General features: G+C 38.8%; 1 protein-coding gene across 4 annotated transcripts in view; it reads right to left on the reverse strand.

The window, feature by feature from the left end:
• Positions 1-17,126, reverse strand: part of LOC142435924 (thyrotropin-releasing hormone-degrading ectoenzyme-like) — a 334,108-nt gene that overhangs the window by 156,417 nt on the left and 160,565 nt on the right. For all 4 annotated transcript variants that reach the window (XM_075539963.1, XM_075539961.1, XM_075539964.1 and 1 more), the window contains one exon: positions 1,539-1,604. In XM_075539963.1, the coding sequence (XP_075396078.1) occupies positions 1,539-1,604 (66 nt within the window). The remainder of the gene's footprint in view (positions 1-1,538; positions 1,605-17,126) is intronic.

A 17,126-nucleotide genomic window follows, 5' to 3' on the forward strand; every position in this document is an offset into this window, starting at 1 on the left:
CTGAAGTCTATTAAATATACTTCAATATAAAAGGATATATTTAAAATGTACACATTTTGCATACTAAGGAAAATATGACAAAATAAAGCAAAAAAGGTTGCAAAATAATAATCCTTTCCAAATAAAATAACTATGATTATTCAATCTGCTGAGCAAATCTATACAGACAGATGAGAAAAAGAACAAAAACTGTACTCAGAAAATGATTTCACATCAACTAGCTACCAAGAAATCAAATTCAATTCGTATTGCTCTTATACAAGTTTAGATTTTTTCAAGAACTGTCATGCTACAACATCAATGGGGAAAACAAAGAAATGGCGGTAGAGAAGGACATTCCTCTGATATTCTTGGAGGGCGCTCCTCGAGAGGAGGGAGAAATCCAACTATGTGATCAGAACAGACCCTTTCTCCCCAACAAAATAGGTTCCATGGATTCAGCTATTCTGAAGGTTTCCCTAATGGAAGGAGCTGAGTAAAGTAACTTCCAACCACTGCTGGAACAAATCTGTGAAAATATTTTCTAAGGGAAATTATTCTTCAGGAAATTTATAGTTTTGCTTTGTTGTGCTACGTATAACTAGCCTTGTCAAAACATAGTTAACTCTTGCTTTGTATTTTACCTTTAAAAATTGTGGGGGGTAAACATAGAATTATACTACTAAAATATGACCTGATCTCAGATGTAGTTTATTAAAATTTTAAAATGAAAGCTTACAAAGAACAGATAAGATTGATAGCTCTCTCTGTCTTAGCATAATTGTATTTCAGGTGAACATCAATTTACTTTAAAGGACACTTCTAAGTAGCAGAATGCATCATAAATAATTCATCAATCACAGCTGCTAGGAACATGATTTGCTCTAGCAGATTTCAATGGAGTAAAAGTTTTATTTTTCTGTATTTGTATTTACTTTAAAAGCCATTAAGAAGCCTCTTTTTCTAAGAAATTTACTCCTAAATCTCATACTTCCTACTGCAAATACATTTTGATAAAATTGTTTATTTTCCTTTAATTTGTACAGCACTGTATTTTCTAATTAAAAAGAAAAATTTAAATGACCATCAGATAAATAACAATCTCTATCTATATATATATATATATATATATATCAACAGCGGAGCAACAGAAACACAAAATACACGTAGCTGAAAATACTATTAAGATTTTTCTTCACAATATAATTTTCCTAAGGTTATTATCACTTCTTACCTTACATAAACTTATCAGTGGAGAAAAAAGAGAGAAGTAGGCATTCTAAATATTTTATATCAATTATTTGGGCTCTTAAATTTTAATTTAAAATGAAAATTAAACATATTCTCAATCACACAATACTTCAAGCTTATTCTGGTGCTATTGAGAACATGGTATTTATAAGTTTCATTTCTCATATTGAAAGATGATGCTAACCTTATACATCTTAAACTTTTCCATACCATTTAGTAATCTTATATCAGTAATTTCTTAAACTGTAAAACATCTGCATAGCATAAAATAAGAAAAATTTTAAGAGAAAACAAAGCAATTTACTTACTTGCAAACCCCTTTGAAACACTGAATGGCCCATAAAATTAGCCAGCATTCGAATTAAAGCAGCACCCTGTAGAAAACATATTTAAAAAATAAAAGAATTTGAACCTAGTGATATGATTCCAAAATTTTCTGACACCAATAAAACACAGTGTATTCTTGTAATTTATTTTAAAATATGCCTTAAACAAAAGCAAGAACACGTATACCACTTGGAAGAACTTTATTTGTTTTGTAGATCTGAAAGTTTTATGGATGCAATACTGATCGTTGCAGAATAGAAAATTCTTGGAAAGAATATCTCAGAACAATAATAAGCTATAATTTGGGTGAAATAAAAATCATACTGAGCCATCTACAAAGTAAATAAAAATTAGTTCCACTATAAGTTTATAAACTAATAAGGAAGATATGACATTAATAAGCATAATAAAGTATAAATGTAGAGTGACATAGCTACTGAATGCACCCCTGGCTCCATGCGGAATAGAATTGTTGTGGGACTGGAGACTTTGGAATACTGGCTAACAGTTCAAACTCTGCACCAGACTGCTGGCCTCAAACAGTGTGTCTGCCAATTACTGTCCAGGTATCCCTGGGACAACGATCTCAGTGCTCCTCTCATCTCACATTCCTTGAGTGCATATTTCATATGGCTGCTCCCAAGATTAAATTAATTAACAAATGCAAATTGTTTGAACAGAATCTTAAAAATACTAAGCACCATGTGTTAGGAACCCCGATAACTCCATGGTTAAGAGTTCAACTAGTGATCAAAAGGTCAGTAGTTCAAACCTACTGGCTGCTCCATAGAGCACAGCCCTGCGCTCTGCTCACATCAGTATTGCCCATGGCTGTCAATTCAAACCAATTCAGAGCAACTCTGCAGGCTGGGGCAGAGCTGCCGCACAGGGTTTCCAATGTTAAGAATTTCACGGAAGTAGATTGATGCCTCTTTGCTGCATTAAGCAGCTGGTGAGTTCACACTGCTGATTTTTCAGTTAACATTCAAGCAGCCTAAGAAACCCAATGGGACAAGTCTGCGTTGTTCTCAGAGTCGCTATGAGTAAGAATCCACTGCATGACACGTATAAACAACGTATATGGGTGTTAGTTATTAATATTATATCACCTCACTACATAAGTTTTGTGCTAGATCTTTGAGAAGCAATGTTTACTCAAATACAGATAAAACAATGTAAGTATAACTAATGTGGTTAATATGAATACTTAGCAAGTCAGGGAAAGTACTACGGGCGTCTGCCTACTCACATTAAGTATCATTACTATAACAGAACAAAATCTGGACAAAAAGGTAGGCACGTAGTCAACGTGATGTTCCAAGTAATGATGGATGGCTAAAGCCAGATGAACAGAAACCAACAACAGAAACAAAAGTAGAAAGGGAAAATAGTAAATTAGCTACAGCATTCAAATTGCTTTGAGCTAACAATCTTTGTAAATCAAAGAAATACTTGTCCACCAATGTCCATTGCAGTGTTATCCACAATAACCAAAAGATAGAAACAAGGAAAACGGATATGTCCATCAACAGAGAAATAGACAAATACCATGTGATACAGACATTCATTGAGTTGTAACTCATAAAGAAAAAGTCCTGATGTGTGCTATGATATGTATGAAACATGAAAAGACTTGCTATATGGATTACATGAATAAAAAGAATATGTATAAACAAGTTATATAAAATATCAAGGAGAAGGGTTAATTAGGGTGTGAGGTAGTATCGATGAAGAACACAGCTTTCCCCCAGATCCTGGATGCTTCCTCCCCCCAACTACCATGATCCGAATTCTACCTTGCAGGGCTGGATAGGGCAGAGGATGTACACTGGTGCATATGAGGGTTGGAGGTACAGGGAATCCAGGGTGGATGATACCTTCAGGACCAAGGGTGTGAGGGGCGATGCTGGGAGAGTAGAGGGTGAGTGAGTTGGAAAGGGGGAACTGATTATAAGGATCCACATGTGACCTCTTCCTTGGGAGAGGGACAGCAGAGAAGGGGGGAAGGGAGACTCCGGATAGGGCAAGATATGACAAAATAACGATGTGTAAATTACCAAGGGCATATGAGGGAGGGGGGAATGGCGAGGGAGGGGGGGGAAAAAAAGAGGACCTGATGCAAGGGGCTTAAGTGGAGAGCAAATGCCTTGAGAATGATTGGGGCAGGGAATGTATGGATGTGCTTTATACAATTGATGTATGTATATGTATGGATTCTGGTAAGAGTTGTATGAGTCCCTAATAAAATTTAAAAGAAGAAAAGAGAAAAAATGATCAGGACAAAGACTGTACAGATGTGCTTTATACAATTGATGTATGTATATGTATGAACGAACTGTGAAAAGAATTGTATGAGCCCCAATAAATTGTTAAAATTAAAAAAAAAAAAAAGAACAAGGTCTTTTAAAAAAAATATCAAGAATAAGCAAATGTTTGGAAACCAACTTTCATTGTGTTGAAGGGGAATGCAAATGGGTATTTCTTGAGGGATACAGAGATTTTGCTAAGGGGAATGAAAACAATTGGACATAGATAATGATCATTTTATACAATAATTAAATGTAATTAATGTCATTTGATAACACAGGGAAAATGAAATGTTTTATTATACATGTTATTGCATATATTTCATCAAAACAGAATTCTTTAAAATTAAAATATCCCAATTTTATTGTGTCACATATTTTATTGTTTATATTACCCATTTATTATTTTACGTATTTGTCTGTTTTCTGTTGTCTCGTCACAGAACATGTGCTCCACGGTAGCAGAAATGTATCTATCTTGTTGCTCGCACTATCCCTCGGGCATAGAAACTTGGCCAGCAAATTTTCAGTTAAGTATTTGTTTCATGAATGAGTTCATGTGAATAAGGACAACCTGTCATTTAAAATTATGATCTTGCTTCATTAAGGCTAGACAGGATTCATTATCTTCCCAACACTAGGCAGACTAGAAAGATGTTTGTGATGTGGTAATGATGAAGATAACTATGATGATAATGCTGACAGAACACATACAGTGTTAAATAGTTATCAAAAAGTTTTATACATTTTAATTTATAAGGACCCAATAAATAAGATATATATTTTCATTTTAATTTTATTGTATTGAGGGCTCATACAGCTCTTATCATAACCTATACAAATGTCCATTGTGTCAAACACATCTGTACATATCTTGTCATCATCTTTTTCAAAACATTTTCTTTCTACTTGAGCCTGTGGCATCAGTTCCTCATTTTTTTCTTCCTCCATCCCCCACTTTTGCTCCCCTATGCCCCTTTGATAGTTTGTAAATTATTGTCTCTCTTTTTTTCATGTCTAAATTTCTGCTGTCTCATTTCACCCACTTTTCTGCTATCCATCCCCCTGGGATTGGGGACCAGATGTCTGTCATTGTGATGGTATTTCCCTTACTCACCCCCCAACTTTACCCTCCTAGTATCGCTTTCACCCCTTATTGGTCCTGAGGGGGTTATCTGTTCTGGATTCAATGTGTATACTGTACCAGTATGCAAATTCTGGTCTACCCAGATTTTTAAGATAGAATTGGGTCATGATAGTGGGGGAGGAGGAAGAAGTAAAGAACCAGAGGAAGGTTGTGGGTTTAATCGGTGCTATATTGTACCCTGACTGGATCTTCTCTTCCTTGTGACCATTCTGACACGTGTTGTCCAATTTACTATTGAAGGATTTTGAGTCTCCACTCTGCCCTCCCCCTCATTCCCATTGATATGCTTTAATTTGTTTGTTTTATTTGAGGTCTTTGATGCCTGATACCTAATCCCATCAACACATCGCAATCACGCAGGCTGATGTGCTTCTTCCATGTGGGCTTTGTTGTTTCTCAGCCAGATGGCCACTTGTTTTTCTTCAAGCCTTTAAGACCCCTGACACTGTGGGGTCCTGGTTTACAACTGCCGGCACTAGCACCATGACAGGCCGTATAAAACCAAAGTCTGGGGCAGGCTTAAGCTCTAATTTCAGATTCCTGGACACTGAGGTAATTCTATCAGAGACGGCATCACCTGTCCCAGACGGACCAGTAGGGAGCAGCGACCACCACCCCCAATTGACCAGTCAAGAAAATACGTGCAGAACTACTCACCAACCACCACTGGACAACGCTGATGCCAGAAGTTTTCTCCAATAAGTTTAAAGAACAGCAACACTGGACTGCCCCCGGTCCCTAGCCCCATAAAAGCCCAGGGAACAAAGAACTCGGGGCTGATTCCCTTTTGGACGCTGGGTCCCGCTGCGCTGGGCAGTGTAGGGAAGAAAGCTCTAGCTCGAGATAGAAAAATAAAACTCCGTTTGCCGCATTTGCATCTCAACTGGCTGTAATTCTTCCGTGCGCCCAAGGTGAGCTCGCGTTCCTTTCCCCAATCCAATAACATTATATCTGTTGATAGTCAAGCACCATCAGCTTTCTTCACCACATTTGCTTATGCACCCATTTTGTCTTCAGCAATCATGTCAGAGCAGGTGAACATCACAGAGTGCCGTGTTAGTAAAACATTGTTCTTGGGGTGAGGGAGTACTTGAGTGGAGGCCCAATGTTCATCTGCTACTGTAATACTTTATAAATAAATATACGTGTAGAGCTCTAGTACCCTGTCATTGCATATAAATGTAATTATATATATACATGCCTGTATAGCTATCCAAGTTTTCAAAGCTAGTAAGTGATAGAGCTAGGGACCCAGGAAGTCTGATCTAGTCTAAATATCTACATAGGAAAACACTAAAGACCCGGCTATTGACAGCTAACATTACCTATGTGGAGTCATCTAGTAAATAGCAAAAAAATTATTCACCATAACTTTCACACAAAAAAGCAGAGACTAGATAAGTGGATATTAATTCATGCGTTACTTGTAAAGCTTTCTGCTATCAGAAAGCACAAGATCATTGTTTACAATAATTTCATAAAACAACAAATTATTTCAGTTATTTTGAAATGAAATATATATATATATATATATATATATATATATATATATATATATATATATATATATATATATATATATATATATATATATATATATATATAAAATGCTGCTCAGGTCACAGGTAATATATAAGAAAATTAGTTTACATATCTTTTATCCCCCCCTGACCTTTCCTTCCCTCTGTTAAAGAGTCATTTCGTACTGAATAGGCCTTCGGCTCACACAGAGGTAACAAAGAATGTACAAATGGTTAACAGGGCTAGAATTGAAGACAACATTCTTACTGTAGATTTTGGAAACAGCAAATAAATTCATAGAAAACCTCCTAGTTTCCTCAAAATGTATCTTATACTGAACATTTTTCTACCCCAGCAACGAATGGTTACATTCAGCGATTTAACACACATCATTTGAGAAAGATTGTGAAGCAGGGAGGTACAGAGCCATGCGAGTCCTGATATTACGTTACTTTACCATATGTTTTACACTTTGATAAGAAATGGGAGGCATATTATATTATTTTAGTAGATAAAATGATAAATTGATAAAATACATGAAAAGAACCACCCACATACAGGGCTTCAAATTAAGGTACACCTGCGATATCACTGTAGGCTTGTCTACCTCTTTTAGAGACCATTCATTCAAGCATTAGGTTTAAAATTAAGTAATCACTTTGTCAATACTGCTAGCTGTCAGTTTCTTGTACTGTGGTAGATTGCAGGTTGCTGTACTGCTAGAAGATGGGTCAAATACCAGTAGGATCACCTGAGGTGAGAAGTTTTCAACAGTTTCCAGACTAGGAATAGGCTATAAAAAAGAAATCAGCTCTCAACTTCTAAGGGATTCGCTGTGGAATACCTTATAAATAGTAGCAGAGCATTGTGTGATACACTGAAAACCTTATGATTAGTAGGGGGATATTCACAGATATAGCACAAGATGATGAGCCACTCAAGTTAGAAGTCACTCAAAATATGCCTTGAAGAGCTGCCTTCTCAAAAGTACAGCTGAGCATAATAATGGAGATGGAGTGCAGCCTGCAAGACTAGTAGCTGCTGAAGCGTGACTCACAATGAGTAGCAGAAGCTGCAAATATGTATTAATAACCCTAATATGAGATGTGTGATGTTGTTTGAATCTAGGAAAATTGTGAGTTCTCAGAAATCAAATGGAAAGCAAAAGGATGGATATCCTAGCCATTAGTCACCAGAAATGGTTTAGCATTGACCATTCTGAATCAATCCTACAATTTACCACGTTAAGATGTCAAATTCAAAGGCAATGACATGTATATTGTAAAAAGAGGATTTTTACATCATGACCAAGTGGGATTCATACCAGGGATGATGGGATGGTTCAATATTTGAAAAATAATGCATGTAAAGCACCATGTTAACAAGAAAAAGGATAAGAAGCATGTGATTAAATCAGCTGATTCAGAAAAAGCATTTGATAATATAATATCCAACACCCATTCCTAATAAAAACTTTCAAGAAGACAGAAGGGAAAAGTCTCAATATAGTAAAAGCCATATACAAAAATCCTATAGCCAATACTACACTCAATAGAGAAAAGCTGAAAATATTTCCTCTGAATATGGGAACCTGACAAGGATGTCCTTTATCGCCACTTTTATTCAACACTGTGCTAGACATCCTAGCCTATTAATACCCTAAGACAACAGCGAGAAATAAGGGAGTGCACGTGGCTAAACTAGAAGTGAAACTGTCGCTATTTATAGATAATGTGATTTTATATATTGAGAATCACAAGAGTCCACAATAGGATATTGAAAACAACAGAGCAGTTTAGTGGTATAGCAGGATACAAGATTAACAAGCAGAAATCAATGGGATTCCTATATTCCAGTGGGGGCAACACCAAGAAAGATTTCAGGGCAACAATATCATTCACAGTAGCCGCACAGAAGCTGGTTACCTAGCAATAAATCTAATAAAAAAATAAAAGATCTGTATGAAGAAAACTACAGATTACTCCAAAGGACTAAAGGGGATCTACAAAAATGGAAGGATACCCATATTCATGGATTGGAAGACTCAATATTGTGAAAATATCAGTATTACCTAAAGCAATCTACAGATTCAGTGCAATCCCGATCCAAATCCCAGCATCATTCTTCAAAGAAATGGAAAAAAATTATTACCAACTTCATTTGGAGAGGAAAACAGCCCAGGATAAGCTAAGAAGTCCCAAAAAAAAAAAGAAATTAGGTGGTCTTGAATTCCCTGACCTCAAAACCAGTACCAGCTGTCAAAGCAGTCTGGTACTGGTATAATGACAGAAACACCCACCAAAGATCAGGACAGAAAACACAGAAGTAAAAACATTTGCATAGAGGCAACTGATTTTTGACAATGGTCCAAAAGGCTTTAATTGGGAAGCTGATACCCTCTTGAATAAACAGTGCTGAAACATTGGCTATGCACCTGCAGAGAATGAAACAAGGCCCATATCTCACCACATGCACAAGGATAAGCTCAAGGTTGATAAAAGACCTGAATGTAAATCCCAAAGCTATCAGGGTCATTCAGGAGACAATTGGGGGCAATTGTAAAGTGCCCTAGGGCAGGGAATATATGGGCTATCAGAGATAACAAACCAATCACAATCCATGGAAGACAAAATAGATGAGTGGGACCTATTAACAATTAAACACTTATGTACATCAAAAGACTTCCTTAAGAGAAGGGGGAAGGGAGACTCCAGATAGGGCAAGATATGACAAAATAACAATCTATAAATTATCAAGGGCTCATGAGAGAGGGGAGAGCAGGGAGGGAGGGGGAAAAAAAGAGGACCTGATGCAAAGGGCTTAAGTGGAGAGCAAATGCTTTGAGAATGATTGGGGCAGGGAATGTATGGATGTGCTTTATACAATTGATGTATGTATATGTATGGATTGTGATAAGAGTTCTATGAGCCCCTAATAAATGTAAAAAAAAAAACTTCCTTAAAAGAGTAAAGAGAGAGCCCACATACTGGGAAAAGATATTTAGTAATGACGCAACAAACAAATGACTAATTACTAAAATCTACAGTATGTAAAAATCTACAACAATAAAAAAACAACAACTAATGATCCCCTGAGAAGGTGAGCAAGAACCAAGGATGACATTCAAAAGGCTAATAAACACCTGAGGAATGCTCTCGGGTCACTAGCCATCAGATCCCCCAATAAAGTAAGTAAAAACAAACAAACAAATAAAACAAAGCCAAAACAATCATAAGATACCACCTAACACCCAAAACTACTGACCAATTAAAAAAAAAAAGAACAAAAAGACTGAGAACAACAAATGCTGGAGAGGGTGTGGTGAGATTGGAACTCTGATCCACTGCTGGTGGGCTTGTAGATAAGTACAGCCACTGTCAAGGTGATATGATGACACCTAACACAGATGATTAACAGACAACACATAGCAATAGCAAATACATTCTAGTAATATGTCATTGTGGTAAGGTGTAGACAATGTAACTCATCATAAAAGTGTCTGAATTGTTTCTTTGAAGTAACTTACCATATTCATACCTGCTATTACTTCTGCATCATAATTATGTGATATGATAAACCATAATGAATAAAAACCAATTGTGAAAAAACCAAACAAGTGAAAAATGATATGATCCAGCAATACCATTACTGGGCATATACCCAACGCAAACAAGAAGCAGATTACAACAGACGTTTGGGCCCCCGTTTCCATGGCAGCATAGTTCACTATAGCAAGAATCTGGAAACAGCTAAATTCCTACCAGTAGATGATTGGATAAAGAAACACGGGTATATACAAACAATGGAACCATACACATCCCAAAAAAACAGCTGTGAATCCATGACACACCTTCAGATGTGGAAGGAGCTGGAAGTCAGTCTGCTGAGTGAAATTAGTTTGCACGCATGGACGAGCCCTTTATGAGACCGCGGCTGGAGGAAAAAGCATCAAAGTTCACACTTGTGGGACTCTCATCTATTGGCTGAGGGCCATACAGTCTGGTAGAGAGGCTGACCGGTGCCAACGAACCATACACCCTCTGTTCTAGATTTCCTAAGGTCACCAGGCTTGAGGGTGCCTCACCTCAGGTGGGATCAACGGGTCAAGAGGGTAGAGGTGTCTAATAAGAGGCTGACATGTTCATCTTTGATGAGGTCCCCCTCCCCCCCAGGGCCGGGTAGACAGCCCTATCAGAGAGAGCAGACATACACATGGGAAAACAACGTAAGGGAACAAACAACGCAAGGGAAAGGGAGCAAACATAACCCGGGAACACAAGCCATACCTGTCGGTAGGGAAAGCGAGAGGCCTGACTTCCCGGTGTGGGAAAGAATGAGTGGAAATGCTTTGGGGGACAGTCGGCAGGGTGGGGGGGGGAGGGGGGAAGTGCCTTTGCCAGTATGCACTGGATGGACCACATTGACCAGGGTTCTGAATGCATCTCGGGACCCTGGCCAAGGCCTGAGGTGCACGGGACACTGAATCCTGGATCTTTCAAGTAGATAAAACCATGATAAATGAAGAAAAGATGGAAGTGGTCAAGGATTTCATCTTCCTTAGATCAATGTTCATGGAACTGCTGTCAAGAAGTGAAGAGACATACTGCACAGGACAAACTTGCGGCAGAAACCTCTTCAAATGGGGATGAGTAAGAACATCACTTTGAAAATCAAGGGCACCTGACTCCAGTCCTGGTATTTCCAGTGGCCTCATAGGCAGGGGAAGTTCGGCGCTGAGTAAGGAAAGCCAAAGCACGGGGGCACTTGAGAGAGGCTGTGGAAGGTAGCCCGCAGTACCAGAAAAAGGAGGAGGGATCGCTTAGAAGAAGTGCATTGAAAATGTTACAAAGAAGTGAGGTTGGCAAGACATTTCTAATGGACTTTGATCTTGCTATCAAGAGCTAAGTCCTGGAAGAGGTCACCGTATGCATGGTAGAAAGGCAAAACCAAACAGACGGAAAGACCCTTGCCAACCAGGATGCAGACTGCCTGCAACCATGGGCTCCAACCTCCGAATGGTGGCTGGGCGACGTCCAGGCTGGGGGTAAGTACAATAGACTCTATTCCATGGCGCCTAACACGGACAATAACAGTAATAACCGCCTACCTGATGCTTTACAAATAGCACCCAAAACAGAAACTGCTGCCATCAACATGCTTCACCGGGGAAAAGGTTAAAATCTATCTACAGTAGAACCCGGTACTCGACTGCATCAGTGAGCGACATAATTGGATTTTGATGCGAAATGTAGAGAGCATTTTGCATCAGAGCTCAAACAAAACATCAGAACCTGACCCGACGCACGTGATTTTTGTAAAGGAAGCAGTTCGTGGTTCGGTCACGTGCGTTAGCTGGCATTGTCAGTCTAGGCCTTGTTTAAACCTTTTGCGGCTGCGTTCCAAGCGTTTTTGCTATTCTTTTCTTAGTTTTCGTGGCTTTCTGTACTGTTTTTAGATAATAAAAAAAACATGGGTTCAAAAAAAAGAGTATTTTGAAAAGAATTATCATGATAAGGAACTGGTTAACCTTGTTATTGATATTGTTGATGATAATTTAGTAAACCCTTTTAGAAAACAGATAAGGAAATGCCAACCACAGACCATATTAAACAGAATATGTTTTTCTTTTTTTAAGAAAGCCAGCCAGGTCCTAGTAAAAACAAAGGCAAAGAAGGGAAAACACCTCAAAAGCAGCTCCCAGTTGATTTGCCCAAACAGTGACTCTCTCTCCACATCCGTGTCCACAGATCCAGATCCTCATCAATCTCAAGGTGTGGGTCAGACTGTAGTTGTTAGAAACTTTTAAATGTTGTGTTTCTTGTTTAAATTATATAATTTAACTCTGAACGCATTCACTTTGAAATTTCTGTGTAATGTTTGATAAAAAAAGGTAAGGTTAAGGTAAACACTTGGTGGTCAAGAACAGATTAATCCATGCTCAGTTGTCTCTTGTGGGAAAAACTGAATCAGAGCTCAACTGCATCGCATCTTGATGCTCCTCCTATAACTGATTAGCGTCGAGGTCCGGGGTTCTACTGTACAGAGATAGGTACGACTGGGAAGAAAGGAGTTATTTTCCTATTTTTAATCCAAGGCCTTGGGTTTCACCAAAATAATATCAACACCCTTCAAATCATTGAAGGTTGTCAGTTGCCAGGAACTATCCTGTTTGTCTTTTTAACTTTGTTACAAATGCTTGATGGTTCATCTGCTTGAATTAGTCTGTGTAAACTAACTCCAATAAATGTAAATATGTGCCTCTATAAATATTTTGCCCATTAAAAGTCACTGATAAAAAGATAGTTTTGAAAGTAAAATATCCACTAATATCCTATAGTTGAATATGTAATATCTACTGTTATATATGGAACCCTGGTGGCATAGAGGTTTTGTGTTTGGCTGTTAACTGCATAGTTAACAGTTCAAAACCACTAATTACTGCTCAGGGTCAAAATGAGGCTTTCTGCTCCAATAAAGTGTTACAGCTTCAGAAGCCACATGAGCAGTTCCACCCTGTCCTACACAGTTGCTGTGAGTCTGAACCAACTCAATGGGAGTGAGCCTATATAGAGATTTGATTGTATACGTAGAATAGATTATCTTCTAAGTGAGATAAATTCAAGGCTTGATTTGCAATCATTGGCTTTCAGAGTACAAGGTTGGCAGTTCAAACCCAGCAGCTATTCTCCAGGAGACAGATGAGGTTACCTGCTCCTGTAAAAATTCATAGCCTGGGAAACTCAATAGAGGGTGCCCCTGTTGCAATTAACTTAATAACATGGATTTATTTTTTCTGGGCAGAATATCAAATGATACAGGAAGCATAAAAAGAAGATAGAAGGTACACAGACTCAACATAAGAGAAATAATGGTTTGGTTTCAATCATTTAGAGGTAGAGTATGACCAAGAACTGATTGTACTGAAGGCAGAAGCACTGAAGACACGGGTGAAACCCAGGCTCCTGGGAGCTGAAAAGACACCGATCAAAATATGTTTGCAAATCACCTAACTCTGGAAGTCCTTACTGCATATACTCGTGTAGAAGCCGAGCTTCTCAGCACATTTTTAATGCCGTTTTTGTGGTAAAATTAGGTACCTTGCTGGATATTCAGGTCAGCTTATACTTGAGTATATACGGTTCCAGTCTGTGCCAAGAATCTGGTAGTGAGCTAACTAGCCAATGTACAGGAAGAAATATGTATCTGCCATAAGAGTAAACAATTCTAAAGAATGTAAAATTGAATGTAGAATGTAGAAATTAACAAAAAATATAATTAATATCACTTTCAAGAAAATGGTTGCCAAAGATCATTTGAAAATAGAGGTTTACATTGACAGGGGGCTACCAGAAATTCAAGCCAGCTTCAGAAGACGATGGGGAACCAGGCCTATTGTTGCTGATATTATATGGATCTTGGGCTGGAAACAGAAGACCAGAAAGATGTTTACATGTAGCAAAGATGGCTAGGTGGATCATAGAAAACTACAGATGACATTGTGAAGAAGGAGCCTGAAAACATTTATTGGTGCTCATGCAGAACCAGTACAAGGACCAAAAGGCAGCATTCATAAAGAACAAGGGAGTATGGGTTGATTTCAACAGGAGCGGCATATGTTGGGTGCGCAACCTTTTACTGGATTTATTCAATCTGTATGTTGCGCAAATAATCTGAGAAGATGGACTAGATGGAAGAAAATTTCAGCATCAGGATTAGAGAAAGGCAGATTAACCACCCACGGTATGCACACAGTCTAGCTTCAGGAAGTGATGGGGACTTGAGTCACTTGCTAATGAACATTAACCACTGCGACCTTCAGTAGTACAGACTGCAACTGAATGCAAAAGAAACAAGAACCCTTACAGTAGTACCAATAAACCACATCACAATAAACGAAAAGACGATCAGTGTTATCAATGATCTTATTTTCCTGGGATACCAAATCAAAGCTCATAGAAAGGGAAGCCAAGAAATTAAATAATAAACCAAATGAGGCAAATCTGATTCAAAGTTTGCATTAAAATGAGAAAGAGCCAAGATGTCAGTTAGAGGACTGAGACAAACCTCCCTTAAGCCACGGTGTTTCAGTCGGCTCGTGTGCCTGTGGAAGGTGGACAATGAATAGAGAAAGCAGAAGAACAATGGCTGGATTGGGGTTATGATGATGAAAAATGTTGACGGTATCATGAAATTCCAGAAGAAAAGACTCTCTTAGATCAAGTACAGCCAGATGCTCTTTAGAATTGAGAGCGGCAAGCGAAATCTGCTACACTTTGGACCTGTTGTCAGGAAACAGAAGTGTCTGGAAAAGGACACGATGCTGGTAAAGGGGAGGGACAGTTGTAAAGGATGGATTGACCTGTGGCTGCAAGAGGGAGTTCAAACAGAACGGTGGGGAGGCTGGCGCAGGGCTCCTGAGTCTTTCATTCTGTTGTTCCGGAGTTGCTGTGACTAGGAAGGGACTCAATAGAAGCTAACAACAACCAGTGACTTGAACAAATATAAATAAGCCTTCAAGAAGGCATCTATATCCATGCAAAATTCTCGGCCTGTGGCGCTCTGGATTGTGAACAGTTACCCCCAGCCACACATATTGCCCTGGACTCGGTCTATTCACCGTAACACAAGCTTAAATACAATGGTAGCCTGGTCCTCCGAGGAAGGCATCCCCTCTATAAGTCGTCTCCTACCAGTTGCGATTTTGACAAGAGAACTGTAAGAACTGCCTACATCCTCAGCCTGCCCGGGACAGACTGCTGTAGCCGATCACGAGAAGCAAGAAAGTATTTCTATTCCTTGTGATGCAGATTGTTTCCCGTACAACGAGAATTTTAAAGCCATGCCACACTCAGCTCCCAGGATATCCACTGAAGATGTGTCTGCGAAAAGTTTCTTTTACCACCAAAATTCTTCAAAATTTTATTCACAAATCAATAAATGATGAGCCGGACAAGTCAGAAATTTTATGAGTCTTCTGATATATTTTTCCTCCCACAAGTTTGACCATTTTTTCCCTTTCTTTTGTGCCCTCCTCCTTATTTCTGCACACTTGTGTAAGCTCATGAAATGTAAGCATTTATGATTCAATCTTGGGACCAGGTTAGAATTCCCTTTAGGACCTATCATTTCTGCTCCTTGAATTTCCTTGACAAGCTTCCCTCCTATACATTTCCAATCTAATCGGCCCACCCCAAGGCTGTAAACTGTCAGCTTTGCGGCACATCTCACCAGGCCATCTGGGGAGCGGGACTTAAAATATCCAGCAGTCAACTCAAACTTCCCTTCAGAGCAAAATCCCCGTCTTCAGATGATTTAAGTGTTTCCCTCCAAGTAATGACGACTTGGTCTCTTGACAGGCTATAAAAACGATCAATTTCCCATCATCTAATGATGAAGAAAATCCTTTCTAATCATAAGGAATGTGCTCCTTTTCTGTCTGGGTTGTTGGAGCCCTGTTCTAACAGGAAATAGAGACTAGAAATATCAATATTTTAAAAGTTACATACTATCACCACTCGGTTAATTGTGGCTTAATTAACTTCTAGACCACATGTCTACATTGCGCACTTGGGCATTTTAACGTCTCCAGAGTAGCATGCACTCTTCTATATTTAATGTAACCTTTTCTTTCCAACGCAAAAATGTAAACATCCCTATTTCATAGAGTTTTATACCCCGATAGGCTCGCCAACTGTCTCAGGAGGCCAGCACGTGATCAGCACCCGCTATGAGGAGCTACTGGGAGCGTTTATTAACCACCACAGTCTTTGTCACGATTCCATAAAGCATGTGTTCACCAAGGAAGTAGTGTTTACACACTGTACTTTATATTCAGAAGCCAAGTTCCTGCCCCAACATTAGAAAGTGAACCTTTAGGAAGCCTAAGAAGCTCAGGGGGATAATGTACTTGTTTCTGTAAGATTCTTGAAAGCTTCCAATTAATTCGTGCACATTCACCACTGTGTTAGCTAAACACAGGTTCAGGGAAATAGTGGGGGGCGGGAAATGACTTTTATGGGTTCTTTTTTTTCCAGGTTTCAAAAAGAATAATATACAACACTTTGCTTATGAAATATTGATCATGTAGTAATTTTTATACCTTGAGTATTCCTTTTCAGATGTCTTCATAAAATTAATTTTATTCCACATTATACAAAATTGCATGCATGTCAGTCTTGCAGGCATTCAATAATTCCAGGGAAGGCGCTGTGTCCTCGTGCCCCCATTGCCCCCATCCCCAGCGCCTACTCAGTAAGGCTGCGCTCCCTTAGGGTATTAATTAGGGGAGAGAGAAAGAACCAGTACCTATGGACATCGCCACTACTCTGAGCTCTTGCAAACTGGATACTCAGCTGGGCTACAGAGTTTATTTCTTCACTGGTATACTTCGGTGTTAAGAGAGAGCTTCTCATTTATTCTTTTAGTGATGCTTATTAAGCAAGGTAGTATGCCTATTATACTGTAGAATATAAATGAAGATGTCACAAGTCTCTGTCCTCATGGTTCTCAGGAGCCTATGTCAAAAAAAGAGAAGCTGCAAAACAGTATGAGATAATGAGATGCAGTCAGTTAAGACAGCCCTTCTAGCCACAATT

Source organism: Tenrec ecaudatus (assembly GCF_050624435.1).
Source record: "Tenrec ecaudatus isolate mTenEca1 chromosome 11 unlocalized genomic scaffold, mTenEca1.hap1 SUPER_11_unloc_2, whole genome shotgun sequence".
NCBI lineage: Eukaryota > Metazoa > Chordata > Mammalia > Afrosoricida > Tenrecidae > Tenrec > Tenrec ecaudatus.